Below are 18,630 nucleotides of genomic sequence, written 5' to 3'. Positions count from 1 at the left end.
TACTTCCTCTTCTGCCCCTCCCCCCTTAAACTATACAAAAAAAAAACCAACCTCTAGATCAGTTCTAACTTAATGCAATACAAGTTTATTAAAAAATAATGTAATGCAGAAGAACTTTAAAAATTTTATTAAAATAGTTCAAACATCTATATTAAAGAGTACAAGTGACAAACGTCTTGAAATTTCAGGGCTGAAATAAAACCAGCAGCACTTTTAAAAAGGAATCTGCTTAGAAAGTTGATACATTACACAGTATACATATTCTGATGTGGTTGCTTTTACATCTCAGGAAAAAAAACACTTATGAGACAAAGAACATTTATAATTATTTAAGGCAAACCTGGCTTAACTGCATCAAAGAGCAGAAAGCATAGAGGTTTCACAGGCAGGATAGATCAATGCTGCATCAAACTACAACACAGTTTTAAAAACTTGACAATTGATTTTGGTGTAAAGAGCATCCTTTCAGTTTTAACGTCTAGAACCACCCGCCTCTGCCTCTCTGACAGCTTGTATGCAAAGATTGTGACATCAGACAAAGTCGGCCTCGCTGTCCCGGTTCCGCGTCAGGGGTAATTTCTTTCTGCACAGACGTGTCAGTGGAAGCCCCAGCAAGCTCGGCATGGGGGAGTGCGGCTGGTTGTTGTGCGGCTGGTTGTTGTTGTTCAGCTGGTTGTTGTTGGACTGGTTCACGTTGAGCTCAGCCTGAGAGACAGTCAGATCCTGCGAGGCGGCCGTCTCATCGGGAGGGCCGCTCTCTGGTAGAGCCGGTGGCTCTGCTTCTTCTGGGTTGTCGTCCTGATCCACATCCTGCTCCGGGTCTGGGTTCATGGCAGATTGAGTGGACAGGTCCAGACTGTCCCTGTAGCTCAACTGGTCCTCGTCCATGCTCACCTCGCTCTCCTGCTTCATCAGGCCGCGGCTCCTCTGCACACTGTCATCAGAGTCAGAGTCTCGGAGCTGCTCGCTGGAGCCCAGTGACCCCAAAGAACTTCCTGAATGGAGATGAGGAGAGGTCATAATGGTTATTCTCCCCACTTAGAAATAAAACCAATATATTAGAATCAGAAAAAGCTTTATTGCCAGGTCAGACATAAATCAGACGAGAGAACTTGACTCCGGTTTACACCGATGGCACCATTAATACGGATGCCATTAGAGGAAGATTTCAAGCGTTGGACGATCATAAAAACATACCACATCCCTCCTCCAGCTTGTCAGAGTCTGGCTTGTTCTCTTCTTTGCTGTCATCCTCTTCTGCATCACCAGAGCCCTCCATCTTCTCACATTCAACACTTTCCTGAAAAGGTGAGACAGCATGTTGGGAAGTGTTATATAAGATTTATAACATTAGGGAGAAAATGAGACATATACATGAATCGTACCTACATACTTGGGATGTGATTACTACTTATAGTCAGCAGCTACTTTAGAACATGTTCTAAGCTTTAATCCTAATAAGCTCCTTAAACCAGGTTACAATCCTAATATGAAATGACTTTGTAAAGATGAAGTTTATCTCCATCTATCTTAATACAAAAGGTCTGATCGACCTCAATTATTTACCGGCAAGTGAGACTGTAGGAGGCTTTATTGCTTTCCTTTTCCATATGAGCCATAAATTATTCACAATAGTACAGCTCAGGGGTTCTGCTGGAGTTATAAAATGCTTAGATGACAATCTCACCTTCGGAGTGGTGCTGGAAGCGGAGCGGGAAGTTTTGTTGGACTGAGAGGTTTTTGACTGGAAGATGGATGAATAGAAGACTATGAAGGCCTCCACGATGCGGGCCTGGTGAGGGTAATCCACCAGAGAGGACAGAGATATCGTGGCCCCCGTCGGACGAGGGCGCATTAGGGATGGCCCAAAGACAATCCCCAAATTACTAGGACTCATCTTGTTATCTTCCTCCAGCTCTGCAATCCTAAAATGGGAACAAAACACAGTTGAGTGGCTGCTCCCAATAGTCGTATATTCAGGTGTTGTAAAGCCTCGTCTTGTCTGTACGGCCGTGGTTCCAACCTTCGAAGGTGGCGAGCGATGTAGCGCAGCGTGGCCAAATTAGCTTTGGGCAGGTCCTTCACGAGGTCCCTCAGACTGTCCACCAAGACCAGGACTTCTCGGTCGGTGTCGGGGCCCCGGTCCACGAGCTCAGGCCCCCTGCTCACCCCCAGGCTAGTCCCGCCAGACTCAGCCTCCTCTCCCTCCGCCCCGTCTCCCTCGCTCTGGAGGCTTTCCTTGGCCAGACCCATCAGTCTGTTGTACAGATGGAAAAGCATGATGGGCTCTGGCAGCTGGAGGTGAAGGAACAGGAAAGTCCATTAGAGGCTTGAGTAAGCATAAAGCAAACACTTGTGACGTCATGACCACAGAGAACTCCAGTTATATGCAAACCAAGATCACTAAAATGACATCCAACTCTGTTAGCAACACCTTCAAAAGGTTTCTCAGGGAGAATTCCTGGTAAATTAATAAAAGCCCTTTTTAATTTTAAGGACTTTTTGTGGATATGCTTTGAAATCCAAGTACGTTTAGGGAAAATTGTCAGAGGGAGAAGCACTGTTTATGAAAAGCATTAAGAAATAACCTGGTATTTGGAGGGATAAGTGCTAAAACCCAAAGAAACAAATACTTAAACTTGACTTCCAGGTAATTAAACAACGTGGATGTTGATGCAGTTAACTTTCGATTGCACAAAGCCTTTAAAATCTTGAAGTACAACTGGGAGGGATTTTTTCCTTGATACTCCTGCTCATTTCTGTAAATGGCTCGACTAAAGGCCAGCGGGCATGTGTACCTGTCTGAGGTAGAGCTTGAGGACGTTGCTGATGTCGTGCGGGGAACACTGAGACAACTCCACCAGTTCCTTCCCGTTCTCAAAGGCCTGACACAGCTTTTCCACTCGAGTCTTCACCCCGTTCACCCTGTAGATTCCCTGTGAGGAGAAAGCAGCGCTTCGTAACCCCATCATCTAAACGGATCGAACTGAAACAGCATAAAACAGGTGCTTCTTACCTTCATCTTGAGTGCACGTCTTTCTATTTCCGTGATGCACTTGGTGATGATGAAGGGTATGCTGTCGCTGGCACAGGCTACCTGAGAAAACTCCCTGCCGAACAGCTGAAGACGCCCCTGCAGCTTCTTATGACCACACTGGATAGCCAGAGTCTCGAGACAGCGCTTGTGACACGCCAGGAAACACTGGGGTGACAGAGTACATGCAGCCAACACGATAAGCCCCGTAGACAGAGAAATAAGAAACAACAAGCGCTTGAGCAAGAGACTGAATCAAAACCTGCATGATGCTCATTCACCACACAAGTACAGAAACACAAGGAATAGATTTACAACTTCTGGGGCAGCACATTTATAAAAAAAAAAGATTACAATAAGTTAACCTCTCTTTTTAAACTATTTTGTTCCCGGTATCTTCCACCAACATATACCATATTGTCATTTTGAAGAAACCAAACCAAAATGCAGAAGCAGTTAATATAATGTTAATGATAATGTTAATACACACCACGGTTCAATAATTTTCAGAAATACCTTTAGCAGCAATAACCTGATGCAACCGTTTTGTGTTATCACTCTCTCACATAGCTCTCGATGAAATTTGGTCAGCTCTTCCCCTCATTGTTGCCCCAGCTCATTGAGGTTTGTAGGCTTTTATTTCTGTAGTTCCTGCCACAACAGTTTGTTCTAGAGCAGGTATAAACTCTGCATCGTTACAATGCACCGCTAATCTACAAGAGAATAACTGAAAGAGAAGATACATTTGTTTCTTCACTGTTCTGCTGAAGCATTAGCCGTTTTTGAAAAGCATTTTTAACATGCTAACTAAGGCCTGTAGGTAGTGCATGGTTGAACTGTGGGGAAACTTGTTGAGGTCAACACCTGAGAAGACTGGCAACAGTAGTGAATGTTTTCCACCTGTAAATAATCTGACTATAGAACGACAGACTCATTTGAAAATGGCTTTATAGCCCCAGATTGATATCCACGAACGGTTCGTCTAAGATCTTTGCTGATGTCTTTCCTCTTCCACTTTGTGTTAGTACCTAAATGATGAACGCCAGAAAACAACCAACATTTCTGTCATTATGGAGCTGGTCATTCTTGCTGATCTTCAATTAATCAAGTGCATTTGATTAACAGTATTTGGCTGCTACTAACCCTCTGGTTGGAAAGCATTAAAGTTCTAATCCATAACCCCAGTTTAATTCCTGCTGGTATGTACTGAGGTTTTATAATTTATCAATATGTGTGTACATTTGTCAGGCACACAAACCACACTACACAGCCATCTGATTATTTAAAGTTCATCAAAGATTGGACGTTAATGTTTTAGAGCAGCTACCAAATGAGGTGCACGACTCTGCTGAAATATCCAACAGTCGTTACCACCTACAAGTAAAAGGAGGCGGAAAGATTCTGTGAATCTTTCAAGCTCTTATGGACGGAAGTGCCAACATCTTTAAAGGAAAATTAGAGCAATCACGTTATAATGTGAAATGTTTATGTTCCAACATTATATATTTTATCTTATCACAGATTACAAAAAATCTTTCATGTTTGAATATATCATTACATTCTTACAATAAACACTTATATTGTAATAACATGATCATATATTGTATGAAGATGAAAAGGTTTTCATTATGACTTGATAAGTGTATATTGTAATAACCATATATATCGTCAAACATAAAAAATATTGTAATTAGTTGATAACATATTGTACAAACTTAAAGATAGTTTATACAATAAATGTTCACGCTATATTGTGATAGACTTTTTTTCTTCTTTTCTTTCACTGGAGGTGGCAGCGCAACGCTTCCGTACTTGTTGGCTTTTACTCATAATCTCTGACCTGAATCTTGTTTTTCCCCCTGCTGTTTAAAGACTAATATAAATATTTGCAGAAGACAGTCAGATCCAATTTACAATTTAAAAATGCATTTACTTTTACAATGCAAAAGGGAAGGAATGTGAGGCTTAGATACATTTTACACATTGCATGTCCTTGCAGCAACATTTTAGTGACATCTCTCTACAACTTTTTAGGGCACTGGGAAGTAGGTTTTTGCTCCTCAAAAATGGTTTCAGCAATGTGTGTGAGAGAAATCTAACAATGGGTTACTTTTGAGACAAAAGACTGGAAGATACACAAGCAAGGATTTTAAACACGCTAAATGCTGTATATGTACCCCCATACAAGCATCAGGGTGTGGATAATTTACCTCTTCACACTCGGCCCCTTGGAAGTAAACGTAACTGTCACACTCGCGACACTTGGAAGGAGTCCGCAGCTTCCTGAGTCGGTGAGTTTGTGCTGCTTTGGACAAGCCGACGTTCCGGAAAGGTCTGGTGGAAACCACCACGTCTGGATCCATGCCGTTTATATCTACACAGAACAGCGTTCATCAACACACACTCCAGGAGAAGTCCACACAAGACAAACATCCAGCATGTGGTTCCCTGTGTGAGCTGGAATTAGACGATCTAAGTCTTACTTGGACTTTCAAAAGAGGACACATTCCCGTCCTTCTCGTCCACATCGTCATCGGATGACATCGTACCCGTTGATGACGTCCGAGCCATTTTCGTGACATCACCTTAAAACGTATAAGTTTATATGTAAAATGGCTTCATTTATGAAAGCAAAAGTTGTAATGCAGCGACATGGCCTTCTCGTCCGTGAAGACTCCCTGGCCGTACCGCTTCTTTTGTGACAAGACAAAGCCACTTGGGGGCTGCATTCACATTTGTAACCCGTTTTGAGTTAATTCACTCTTACCCGTGCTTGCAGTGGGAGAATCCAGCCCTCCCTCTCCTCCAACGCTGTCGTTGCTTACTGTTGAACCCCATGACTTGTGGCCCTGTCCTTGAATCAAAAAGGAAAAGACAGAATAAAAAAATAAATAAAATGGGTTTGTTTCACAGGGCCGGAAGTCTGAATCCCTTTTCAGAGCTATAAAGTTGTTCACGATGCATCACTTACTCTTGCGCTGAACCTCTGCGTCTGCAGCTGCTGAATCCACGCTGATAGTAGGACAGTCTGTCTGAACCGTGTCAGTGTTGAAACTGTCATTTCTCAGTCTGTGGCCATGGCTGCAATGATTTAGGATAAGACACTAAATAACTTCACAGTGGCATGTTTAATTCAACCTGCTCCTTGAATGCAGTTCGGCTCAGGACATTTATTCCTGAATCGTAGTCGTACTGCACATAAATCAGCTCGTCGGAAGTATTAGATCATCTCAACTCTGACATCTGCTCACTAAATAATAAGCCAATAAGTTAGTTTATCTGTTGACAAGAAGTGCAAACAGAAGTAAATAACTGGACTGAATTCTGCACATAAACTGTGCCAAACAATCACCATCCATCTGAAAACTTCAAAAAAGGGAGATGTAACCAAAAAAAAAAAAAAAAAAAAAACTCTCTAAACATGGAGAAGCAGCATTCAGCTTCTATGCTCCACAGATCTGGAGCAAACATCCAGAAAACTGCAGGAATGCTGAAACCCTCAGTTCAGGGATAAAAACTCATTTGTTCACAGCTTCCTTTGACTAAGTGATTTAAACCCTTCTAAACCATGTTAATTTCAGTACTAAATTGTAACTCAAGCTTAAGTCTAACTTAACTTTATTCTGCCACTGCACTATAACTCAATTTATTTTCCTCCTCTTCACTTTCATATTTTAATTATTTAAAGCACTTTGAATGGCCTTGTTGCTGAGATGTGACATACACATAAACTTGCCTTACTAAAAGACATCCTTTCAGACTTGGGCAGCCACAAACAAATGACAAGCATGTGATGTCTGCATTTTTGATTTGGTTAGGAATTTGGGTTTGAAGTCCTTACTGTGACGACGCACTGACGGGGGAGTACGACTCAAATGAGTAGTGGACATTGGGCTGCTCGGGGAGCTGTAGGTCTCGCACGTGGGCTGCGTACTGCTGGCCGGGGTCGTACAGTTTACTGCTCTCACACAGCGTCTGGTAGTGGACCGGCAAGGCCACGGTCTGCATGTGCATGAGCTGGTAGTAGGAGATGGTGGCCTGCAGGAGCAAGGGTGGGGGTTAGAGACGAGCCGATTTGTGTCACTCTTGTATTACGGTGCCATGAATTCCCTGTTTGTGTTGGTTCTGACCGAGCGCAGGGTCTGATCGCTCTGCTTGACGATGTCCTGCAGCTGCCTCAGCACTGTGACCTTTGTGTGTTCCAGGTCCAGCTGCTGAGTGGTGGCATCTGCTATACATGTACGGTAGGTGGCCTCCGCCTCGTCTGCCTGTGCACAAACACTTTCAATTTAGAAACTGGTTTTCTATTGATGCCTCTCTCTCTTTCACACAAGTGTTGATTACGTTGATCACATCTCTCTTGTAACCAGATAAAGATTTCAGAAATATTCTGACACCCACAGCAATAAATGCCATCATTGATAACAACCTTGTTGCGAGCCTCTTCCTCCAGCCGTTTCTTCTTCTCTACAGACTTAGCGGTAGAGCCCCCTCCCTCCTCCTCCGCTTTGCAGGTCGCTGACATAGCCTTGTCATACTCCTCACGGCGGACCATGTAGCCTTGCTTGGCCTTGCGCAGGTTTGACTCACACTCCATCTAAAACCAGGTTACAACAAAATCCCATTTGCCTATTTCTTATTTTGAAATAATCTAAATCAAATGTGATGATTCCAAATTCAAAGACCAGTACCAGTTTTCTCTTAGCTCGAGTCCAATGCTCCTTTATCTCCTTCCGTTTCTTCTCGTGCTCCTTGGTGCGCTGCATCAGAGGCTGTGCAGGCAGAGAAAAAAGGAAGATCAGAGGTGACAGGCAGCTGCTGCAGCCTCAAACACGTTTAAACCCAGTTTGTGTGGCGGTTCCCACAATCTGGGGATGTTTCAAAGCTAGAAAGTTTCCTTAGTAACCGAGGGGAACGTGGGAATCCATGGAAACATGGTCATAGACAGGAAACGTGCAAATGTGCAGATTACGTTTATAGATTAACAGATTTACTAACTTAATCTTTAACATTTATTTCTGTTTATAGCAAATTTAATGTCATTTTTTTGCCTCTCTACCCTAACTTCTAGGAACCTGCACGTGACTGTGTGACTACTGAAGCCAGACTACGTATAATCAAGTTTTGATTAAATTAAGGCAAACATTTGTGATACATATCTAAAAACAAAAAAATGTGATACAAAAACATGGTTATATGAAACCAGACATGCCAAATGTAAGTTAGCAAATAAAATTGTAAATTTATTCTCACGATGCCATAAACACAATTTGATTTCAAATACATTTCCATAATAGCTTCACTTTCCATGGAAAATTTCTGGGCACCTTCTAGAAGTTAGTGAGGGATTTTCCGACCCTTTGCAACCCTCAGCCCTTCTTCGTTCCATCGGAGCCCGAACAGACGGAGTAATGTACCTGACAGGAGGTTCCCAACATCTGCTGCTGACTGATTTAAGGGCATCAAGAACCCAAGAGCCTTTACTGATCCCAGAATGAAAACTAATTGATAGCATCAGTAGCATCCAGCACAAAGACGCTGAAGCCGAGTTTATGTTGCAGTTACTTCAAAAGCAGCAAATGTCCAGGATTTTTTTTAGTTGAACATTTTTCTTTGGTATTTAATGGGAACATAGGGGAATTTACTGGGAATATTCTGACCTCTGCCAACCTAAGCCGTTCACACACACACCTGTTCCTGCTTCGTTTGCGAACGAACCCTGTCAGCTGTTTTTGCACATATATGATGCGATCTCAGTGCGATTACCTGGATGAAGGTCTGGTTGTGCAGGGTGGTGTTGGCCTGCTGCAGCCCCACGCTCTGCTCCTGGTCCTGCTCCAGAGCCAGAGAGTAGATGGAGAAGAGGGGCATGTGGGGCTGAGGGAGCGATGGGGCGAGTGAGACGGTTACAATTTATGTCATAAAGCTTTGGACTTTAATTTTCAATCTGAAGGTGATAGGAATGAGATTTACATGTGTTATGCTGTGCTTGCAGGACTGATATAATCTCTGAAGGCCTTTTGAGAATTCAGTTTCTGGTAAAACAGAAGAAAAAAAAGTTTATCTTTGCACATTTTCAGGTTGCGGCATGAATTTGTCGTCCCATGGCACGTCCACTCACCCAGTGAAGTTCTCTTTTCCACGTAGCTCATCAGGTCCTTCATGTACTTGGAAATCATCTTGGCATAAAGCAGAGCCGAGTCCACCCCTCCCTCACTGCGCTGCAGGACCACGTCCACTTCCTCCACTCTGCCTACGGGGTCCAAAGACACAGCCCTGTCACTGCACGTGAAGTTGGTCGCCATGACGACAAACTGTTTTTGTCAAATGTGATTACTGGAAGGTGAAAGTTTACGATAAAGATGGGACTGTGTACTGCTGAAATGATCATCTGCAAACATTAGACAGTTTATTTAGGTTCAACTTTCGCCTGCGGAGCTTTGCCTCATTCACTCATGTATTTATTGTCTGTTAAACAGCAGAGGGAGACCTTCCATCTAGGGTTTGAAACGGCTAATGTAGAACCCTGCATGAATCAAGTGGATTAGTCTCATTTACTACTGGTGGGTGTCAGATTTGCCGTTTTCTTTCGCATCAAAATATATAAAATGAGACATAATAGAAGCATTGACATGCAACTGGTATTAAAACTGGGTGAATCAACAGTAACTGGACGGATGATTGATGATTGTGAGTCTGTGCTTACCCGTGTCCTGCAGGTCGCTCCTGAAGTGTCCATCTGTTCCCTGGCCTGGTGAGGTGTACAAGTTCTCCATAGACTGTAAATACACGGATGATTCATTAGTGACAAACAAACCCGTCAGTGGCGGAGGGAGGGTTTTTTCCCTTCTACACTCAGTGGAAAGTTGGCAGAGGAAAATCCCTTTGTAAAGAAAATGTAAACACAAAGTGTGTTTGGTAACAGCAATATTTTGTTTTTAAAGCCGATAACAGAGACGCTATAGGAGATAAACTCACCCTGCTCTTCTCTGTGGGCAGCAGGGAGAGCAGCGTGCTGCTGTCCACCTCTCCCATCAGCAGTTCAGACACGCTGGAGACAGAAGGGAGTAGGGACGCATGAGAAGTGAAGCACAAACAGTTGTTCAGAAATCAGGTCGGCTTTCTGAACACAATTGTTTTAAAAGAAAAAGAAGAGGAAGAGGCTTGAACATTGCGTGAAACCTCTACAGGTACCCAGGAGACAGGAAGCGATAAAGATAACCAAGTTACCATCAGCTTCAAACGTTTACTGGTAAATTCAAAGAAATTAAATGCTGCTGTCCTTTCTGAAACCGAGTGGTGGGATGCACAATAAAAGTGGGATCTTCATTTTGGAGTTTTCTTTTAATTTTGAAAGAAAACAAGTCAAAGTGGGGAAGAGTGGAGGAGGGAACAAGTAAGCAGCTTTGTGAGACAGATTTCAACTGTCTATGCCAGCTCACTTCCTCCCACAGCTCTGCAACGGCTGTCTGAACCAGCACAGATAGATGGCTGATTGATTGCCGCTGCACAAAAACAGTATCCAGACTACTGAAATAAATCTTTGCAGGTTTAATGACCTTGTTGTTGCCACATTTTACAATACATTTGGTCTGTCAAGTATCTCAAATCAAGTGATAATTCTCTCAATACATCAGTCAGTGCACCATGATCACTTGACAGTCACGCAGTCAAGAGCACTCAAGTTTTGGTTTTGTGACTGTAGATCAAAAACCACTTCCTGTTTTCAGCTCTGCCTCATGCAAATGTGTCACCATCACTGCACTTCTCTCTCAGTCCAACAACAGACTGCACTGTGTAAAATAAATAATAGTAATGGCTGTTTGGGAACAGTGAAACGTTTCATCTTTAAAGCCCGGCTGTGAACTCTTGTCACAGACACCGGAGCTGTGACGGCTCTGAACTGAACATTGAGATGTGTAAAAGGTTTGTCATACTCACTTGCTGCTAAAAGCCACTGCAATTGTTTCAATTGCTTTCTCAAAGTCTTTCTTATCAGCCTCATTACTCGCCTCATAGTGGAAACCTGTAAAATCGTTCACATGTTCAGGTTACCGGGTTGTGGTCAGAACTTTACAATTTCCTCCGTCTACTTTTGTTTTCCTCACAATTGATACAGACATCTCTGCGCAGCTGACTGACCTTTAACCTTGGATATGAGTTTGCCGGCAGCGGTGAGGATCTCCACGGTGTTCAGCAGAGGGTATGTGTTGATGACCTGACGGAGAACACGCAGAACCTCTCCCAGACACTCGTGGGCCACGGGCCGCTGGCTTTCCTTACCTGTGTGGAAAAGCACAACAGGTGAGAAAGGTGACTTGTCAGAAGATCTGCACATCAGTGCTGAAGCACACCTTTCAGACCACTTCAGTTTCTCCCTGGGAGGACATTTATTTTAATCACACACACTTCGGCATGAAAAGTTGCCAGCTTTTCAGAACGTCTCTTAAATCTGGGAAAAAAAAACAAAACACGCAGCCGTGGTGATGCTGCAGCAAAGTGACGTTGTCTTCCACATGCACGGGTTGGTTTTGCCTCTATGTCTGTCAGACAAAACATTTTCAACTATTTATTTTACAATACATCATCTGTGTTAACATATTTAAAATAGGAAACAAATCCCAATAAAACCAGATAAAAGTTAGAGTACAAGTAGAGAGTAGAGTGTCAAAGTATTTTTATTTTATTTTTGTAACCCTGCTCATGCGCTCCTAAAGTGAAAAATCACTGGTTTAAATTCTCTAGATGTATTTTGACTTTATATTCTGAAGGCCTTTTTCATTTGATATTAATAAAGTCGCTGAAAAACACTATAATCCTAAAAACAGCATTTTCTGATTTATCAAACCAAAAACATCCAAAATATCCAAATTCTCTCAGTGTAAGAGACAAGCACACCTCTTGAATTAATTTAGTTTTATTGCCAGTAATAATTTTGGCTTCTGACGATTGTGAAAACAAATTATAGCCGTCAAGAGAAAAATACAATTGTATTTCATTTCCTTTTCGTAAAGATGCTCTCATCCTGAGCTGTAAATCCAGAGTGTTGCAGATCCAGATCAGCTTTGACCGAAATCAAATACATTTATAAATAAGGTGGGTTTTAGGTTTAAAAATCCTGCCATAAGAAGTACACCGTTTTCAACAAAGCATGTTTCCAAATGTGTTTACTTTGAGTCAGCTAACAAAATAAGTAAGGGATAATGCCCGACGAGGTGTACATTATCAGAAATATATGGACGACTCAGGGGCGTGAGGTTTGCCTCCGCCAAGTCCATATATTTATGATTACGTCACCTCGCTTATACCACGGCCACTTACCAAAAAACATAAATATTAAATCAGTTATTCATGCTTTAATGTGTTTTCAGTTGAAATCATTTGTTTTATAATGAGCCACAGCTGAGCGGCTGAGCACCTATTTAATCTCTCTCGTCTGCAGCCGTTGTAACCTGGTAAGTTACAAAGTGTTTTAACAAGCCATAACTCAGTTTCCTTGGTAACGGGAGATATTCTAGTCCGCTCAGCTCAGCTCCGCTATTTTCTTTTCTCTCTTCTGCATCCCAGTCATCCAAATTGTTAAATTCACCAAATAAATTAAAATAAATTATAAAATCATTCATGTCGCCGTCCTGCGGTAGCCGGCTCTTCTCTGAATCTCCGTTGCCGTGGTTACCACCTGGCAGTTGATCCAGCGCAATGAAAAATTTAAGTTATTAAAGTTATCAGGCAATTTGACCGAACTTGTTTTCTAGGTGTAGATTATCACTTATAACCTACACCTGCCAGCCAATCAGAATAGAGTATTCACACAGACCGTGGTAAAACTATAAATAAGACCTAAGTAAATGCTCTAATTATGAGCCAGCCTCACACTAATTTTGTTCAGGAAATTGATGTAAAATCATTGCCTGTTTAATTACAAAATGCCCCACCTGGACAATAAATGTAAATGTTCGTAAAATTTAAATATCCTGATGTATGAAGAACACCAAATTAGGGGAGTTACCAAATGTAAAGCATAAACAAACATCTTTGCTGTTTTGCGTGTGATAAGTGTCACTGGCAGGTAAGTGGATTGTTCTGTCGGGGTCTTTAAACTTTTCAGCTAAAGTAGAGCTCTTAAAGTTACCCTGTAGTTTAGTGCTCGTATGTTTTCAGTTTTGTTATTTTTCTTAAATCAAGTGTCTTTCCCCTCAAAAAAATTCTTTAAAGTAAGTGTTTCTTCCCTTTGTGCATAAGATTACAAGACACACAGATGATGCAATATCAGCTGAAAAGTCCCCAGTGGCACATCGACGGCCTGCATCCTCATTTCCTCTTCGCTCTCACACAGAGACGGGTTTTATTCATTCTTTTCGGCTTAATTCTGCAACTTCACACCTCGGTAAAGCGTGTAGACAGTGGCCAGAGGGCAGCCGGACATCGTCCTCTCCCCGGTGTCTGAAAATGTGTGTGAGTGTGGGAGCAGCTGCAACCAGCGAGAACGGAGGGACCCGAGACTACTGCAGCGCCAGAGAGGATGTGGTCCCTTCTCTCTTGTTTTGCAAGATTAGAAACCTCTGGCACTTTCCTACATCTGTTTTCCTGTTCACAAAAACAGTTAAAAAAAATAAAAAAAATAAATAAATAAATGATAAAGTGGGCAAGGAGAACCCTCCAAGTTAACGGACTGGTACTGTAACTGTGCTGGTGTTTAAGACGAAGCGTGACGTCACGCTGAGGGAGCCGGCCTGCCAGAGGAGGAAGTATGGACGAGGCCTTTCTGTCAAAGAGCCATCCATCATGGCTTCCTGTTTAGAGAGCTCACATGGGTGGAGAGCATGACGGAACAAAACCAGATAACGGCAGACAAAAGGAAACAGAATAGAAACCTTTAAGGACCTCTCCTAAAAACAGCCCCGTCCAGCTAGAGCAGTGTCTCCCAACCTGGGGTCCGGGCCCCCCCGATCTCTGGGGGGCGCAAAACTTTGTCTGCTTTGAGGATATGCAGTTGTAAAAATTACATTTGTGCATGTTAAATAAATAAAAAATAATAAACACACCTAATGGAATACTGTAATCCAAGTCTGTATAAACCCACGTAGTATTTTAAAATGACCAAAATATATTTCTAAGTTATTTAGCAGGATAAAAACTTAATAACTTATTATTATACCATTATTCAACATTTAATCATACTACTACTCCGACAGGTTGTTAAAGGAAAAATGTTAAAAATGTTTGCGCTCATATTAAGACATTTTTCAGAAATTATTTTATGTCCTTGCAATTATTTTCTGTGCATATTTTATACATTGGTGACACAAAATGAAGGTGAGAAAAACAAAGTCATATGTATACAGGGTTAACCAAAGAGAAATGTATCACAAAAACATAATTAATGTTAATTTTTTCAATTAAAGATTTGTAACGAATCACTTTACTCTTTTGCTGTTAGTACGTACGGGTCGGGGGGCCCGGCTGGTCTTAGACACAAGTAGGGGGTCCAAGGAAAAAAGGTTGGGAACCACTGAGCTAGAGGACGCGACAATAAACCTGAGCTCTGAGATCACAGCTCGAGTGTTGAGCAGGTGGAGTCCAGTCCGAGGGGGTGGATGTATGTCTGCATTAAACTAAGCTGCATTGTGCACAAGGATAAGAGTGTGTGTACGTGGCTGCAGGAAACAAGAACCTGGCTTCCTGCAAGAGACAAGACTGCGGTTGACTGTGTCGCTGAGACATAACTGCTCGTTGGAGAGAGGAAGCTCAGAGCCTACTCGTAAGCTTGCTCATGCACGTTAGCTCCCCCATTCTGCTGCTGCTGCACGTGTTAGTAAACATGGCGGATGCAAGTTCGATAGAGCGCCTGCCATGAACGCTCTCTTCATGTGAGGTCTTGCAGGAATGGAAGAGAGACCAAACGCGGTATTGTTCCGTCTGCAAACTCCTGATGCAGAAACAACCGGCCAGTCCTCCGCGGTGGTGAAAAAAACAAACAATATTTCACGTGTTCGGCTGTGTGATCGCAGCACACGTCGAGGATTCCCAGATCACCCCACAGGTAAATATTTGCACCCTTCTTGTGTGGGCCGAGTTGGGACTGGCCTTCACACGCTCCATGAAATGCATCTTACCCTCAGTCAACACGACATCCTTCAGCTTCTCCACGGCCTCCGCGAAGCGCGCCACGTCCCTCAGCAGGGCCGGGATGTCCTCCACCTCGATGGCCGCGCTGTCCGGACTCTCGGGCTGAGGAGACGGGGTCAGGGCCCCCTTTCCCTGGCCCCTCGTGTGGACCCACGATGGGAGCGGGAAGCCTGAGGAGACATGGGGCCAAACCACAGTTACGTTAGGGCTGGGCGATTTTGGACAAAAATAAAATCCCGATTTCTTTCTCTGAAAACCCGATTTTCGATTTCGATTTTTTTGGTAAAACTACAAAAGACAATGGAATAAATTGTTTCAAATATTTTATCTTTATTTTTAAAGAAAAATAGCAAACAAATTTCCCTATTGGGAATGAAGTGCAATTGAAAGATACTGTAAATCCTCCTCAAGTTTAGTAAAGTGACAACATTTACAATTTTCTTGACCAAACAAAGATGACTAGACGAGCTCTGTCTGTAATGCAGCCAGCTCTCTTCTTCTTTTCCAGCTATATGAAAAAGAGAGAGGAAAATCGATTTTCCGATTTTCCTTTTTTTAACATCGTCTTGATCAATAAATCCGATTTCGATTTAAAATCGATTAATCGCACAGCCCTAAGTTACGTTTTCAGTAATTTGGCTGAAAACTCCTTGTTTGAAGACTCCTAAAAGAAAAAGGATCAGTTCCACATTTTGTCAGAGTTGTTCATCACTTTCCAACAGCTGGATCACAAGACCAGTATCTCTTTGCCAAACAACTACTCCAGAAACATAACCACCAAAACTCAGTTTAAAAAAGATCAACCGGTGACACCCATGAGTCTATACCCTAATATGAATCTCTCCTTTAAGTGTGTGGAACAGGTGCCTTTGCTTTTGTACATCTTCACACATAAAATCTTTGAATTGAGAATATCAGTCAGTTGCATCATAAAACTGGAGATGTCATCTTGTCCTCTGGGACACTGGGGCTCATGTCTCTAATCAAATACTGAAAAAACAGCTTCTGGATGTAGCTTTAGTTCAGTTTCCTCTGTGATGGCATCAAGATACATTAACACTCAAACTTATAGTTTATAGGGAGATGAATATAAAAATGTAATGAAACGTCAGTGTGCTCCATTTCAAGAGGTCAGAAGGTGTTTCTAACACCATCTTTGTTCCCTTTCAGCTTAAAGCAGAGGTGGGTGTGTTTGAGCGGACCTGCAGCACTGCTGTGGCGGCTGAGCGTGGTCGGCCTCTTCAGGGTGGACACGGGGGACGCGCAGCCCACTCCCTGCAGCTTGCCGTGCTGAGTGCTCGGGGTGCCCGGGCATGACGGGGAGAGGTCCTGGTGCCCCGCTGAGGTCGGGGTAAGTGTGGAAGAGGAGGAGAAGGACGAGGAAGAGAGGCTGGTGTCGCCCGCATCCTTCCGAGGCTGCTCTTGCAGTATGGACAGCTGGCAGAAAGAGAGGCACAGAGAAGATCAGAAACGCATCCTCATCCGAGCTTTCGGCTCAGCCTCGACAGCACGAGTCGTCGCTTCGGGGCCCTTCAACACCAGCAGCGCCGCTGTTGGTAAACACACATAAGACTTTCACAAGATCCTGTGTGGCGTTGTGCAACACTTCCTGACTCCCAGCTACTGTCGGGTGTGGCCAACCCAACGCAGTATCGAATAACACGTACAGTTTGGAAGAAGAACTGGGGAAATTAACTTTTTCATGCCCCAAAAGGTACAAAAAAGGCTTTTAAAATAGTCCAGGGCTCACATCTTATCAGTCGCTTAACGCCACCCAAATTCAGAGTCCAACTACTGCATTTTTACAACAGCCCCAATATCTATCGAGAAAGACAAAACCCGTCTGCCGAGGTAAATACTTAAACGTACCTGCTTAAGCCATATGGTGTGCTTGTTGGGCAGGATGTCCAGCCCGTCCTTGCCTTTGCCCTCTGCTTTCCTAACTCTTTGACTCGTGGCGTAAGGGTTGTAGCTACACTTACCACCACGTTTCAGCATTCTCCTGCCCCGCTACAGCTCGCTCCCCATTCTGACTACAATAAAAAGTCAACTTCTGAAAGCCGCCACCAAAACACACACACTACTAGCCCGACACCACTGGTGGGGAGAGACCCGCAGGAGGCGTACATGTACTTCCTGTCCACTGCTGGGCGTCAATGTGCGATCAGACTCCCATCTGCATCTCTGGCCCAGAGGCACCGCATCATAATGACTGTTTTTGAGGAGTTTCGCTCTAACAGGTGCCGGTTTCTCTCCCTGATCTCAGCAGCCAGAGCCAGAGGCAGCTGGGACTGAATTAAAAAAAAAAAGTTTAAAAAGTGAGAAAAAGTTCACCAAAAAACAGACTTACATCTGGTGTAAGACTCACACACATATAACACCACAACCAGAAGGCAGTGACCCCTGGTCCAGAGCCCTGTCTGAGGTCTGTCCCCTCCAACTGAAGGTCATCTGACTCCTCACACAGGAGCGCGCTGACTGAAGGCTGATTTATGGTTCTGCGTTAAATTGACGCAGAGCCTACGGCGTAGGCTCTGCGTCGATTTAACGCAGAACCATAAATCACGCTTGGCACACACACACAGAAACCAGAAGTGATGCTCGGCTCACCGACGGGGCGCCCTGCGGCCCCGGGCTTCCTGCGCGGCTCTTCTTCGAGATGGATGGCGTCTTGATGAGCACCCGCTGCTTCTTGCCGAACATCTTCAGGGTGCCTTTGCCGTCCATGCCGACCTCTCTCAGCTTGACGTACAGCCCCCCCACCCACCCCCCGACGCGCCACTTGCTGGCTCTGCCGTCAGTGGCGTCAGTGCGGCCGCTGCGCAGCCAGGGCTGGTGTCTGTGCGTCTTCCTCCTGCGGCCGTCGCTCATGGAGGCGCGCCGCCGCGCAGACTCACTCCGCCGGGGGGGAGGAGAGGGAGGCGAGGGGTGGCCCGGGGGAGGAGAGGGGGGACTGGTGCTGCCACTGGTTTCAGAGGAGTTCACGCCGACATGCTCTTCCATCAGTTTCTTTGACAAAACAATTATGTCAAAGTGAAACGGGGAAGTGGCGGACGCGGACACAAAACAAGCGGCGTGTTGGTTCCAACTCGCTGCAATCAGTCCACCGGGCACAGGTGCGACACACCACGTGACCTGCCCGTAAACACCTGCTGCTCGGACAGGTGCGCACCCCGAAAAGCCCGTTAGCGCGCACTTTTTTAAAGTTTTTATTTTATTTTTATTACGGCAACTTTTATGGACGTAACGCTGATGATTTTTTGTGTCTGCATACATATTAATGTCTAATACCAAGTTGGTAAAAGATTTAAAAAAAATTATATATATATATATATACACATACATATATAATATATATATATATATATATATATATATATATATATATATATATATATATATATATATATAAATATACTTATATATATATATATATATATATAAGTATATACAGGACTGTCTCAGAA

The 18,630-nt window shown here is 43.6% G+C and overlaps 1 protein-coding gene across 2 annotated transcripts; it reads right to left on the bottom strand.

Annotated features, from left to right (window-relative positions):
• Nucleotides 1–111: 111 nt before the first annotated feature.
• arhgap45b (Rho GTPase activating protein 45b) lies at nucleotides 112–18,049 on the bottom strand. 2 transcript variants are annotated; one of them, XM_061737764.1, is made up of 24 exons: nucleotides 17,774–18,049; nucleotides 16,366–16,600; nucleotides 15,151–15,333; nucleotides 11,177–11,317; nucleotides 10,976–11,060; nucleotides 10,013–10,085; nucleotides 9,741–9,813; nucleotides 9,156–9,287; nucleotides 9,008–9,069; nucleotides 8,801–8,911; nucleotides 7,726–7,806; nucleotides 7,464–7,631; nucleotides 7,165–7,302; nucleotides 6,876–7,072; nucleotides 6,006–6,115; nucleotides 5,802–5,888; nucleotides 5,518–5,619; nucleotides 5,245–5,408; nucleotides 3,017–3,202; nucleotides 2,799–2,936; nucleotides 2,024–2,295; nucleotides 1,688–1,925; nucleotides 1,198–1,300; nucleotides 112–995 (listed from the first exon to the last, which is right to left on the bottom strand). In XM_061737764.1, the coding sequence occupies exons 1-24, from the start codon at nucleotides 18,032–18,034 to the stop codon at nucleotides 532–534; spliced, it is 3,804 nt and encodes a 1,267-aa protein (XP_061593748.1). In that variant the 5' UTR covers nucleotides 18,035–18,049; the 3' UTR covers nucleotides 112–531. The 2 variants fall into 2 exon arrangements, with proteins under 2 accessions (XP_061593748.1, XP_061593749.1); XM_061737765.1 differs by lacking the exon at nucleotides 17,774–18,049 and adding an exon at nucleotides 17,033–17,409.
• Nucleotides 18,050–18,630: the final 581 nt, after the last annotated feature.

The sequence above is a fragment of the Cololabis saira genome, chromosome 13 (genome assembly GCF_033807715.1).
Source record: "Cololabis saira isolate AMF1-May2022 chromosome 13, fColSai1.1, whole genome shotgun sequence".
NCBI classification, from domain to species: Eukaryota; Metazoa; Chordata; class Actinopteri; order Beloniformes; family Belonidae; genus Cololabis; species Cololabis saira.
Note: the sequence above shows the minus strand (reverse complement) of the source record. Positions and strands in the feature narration are given on the sequence as shown.

Coding starts and splice junctions, on each gene's coding strand:
- arhgap45b (XM_061737764.1), bottom strand. CDS start 18,034: ATGAGCGACGGCCGCAGGAGGAAGACGCACAGACACCAGCCCTGGCTG. Junction 9,814..10,012: donor TGCCCACAGAGAAGAGCAGG/GTGAGTTTATCT, acceptor GTGTATTTACAG/TCTATGGAGAACTTGTACAC. Junction 2,296..2,798: donor TCAAGCTCTACCTCAGACAG/GTACACATGCCC, acceptor CTTCACCTCCAG/CTGCCAGAGCCCATCATGCT.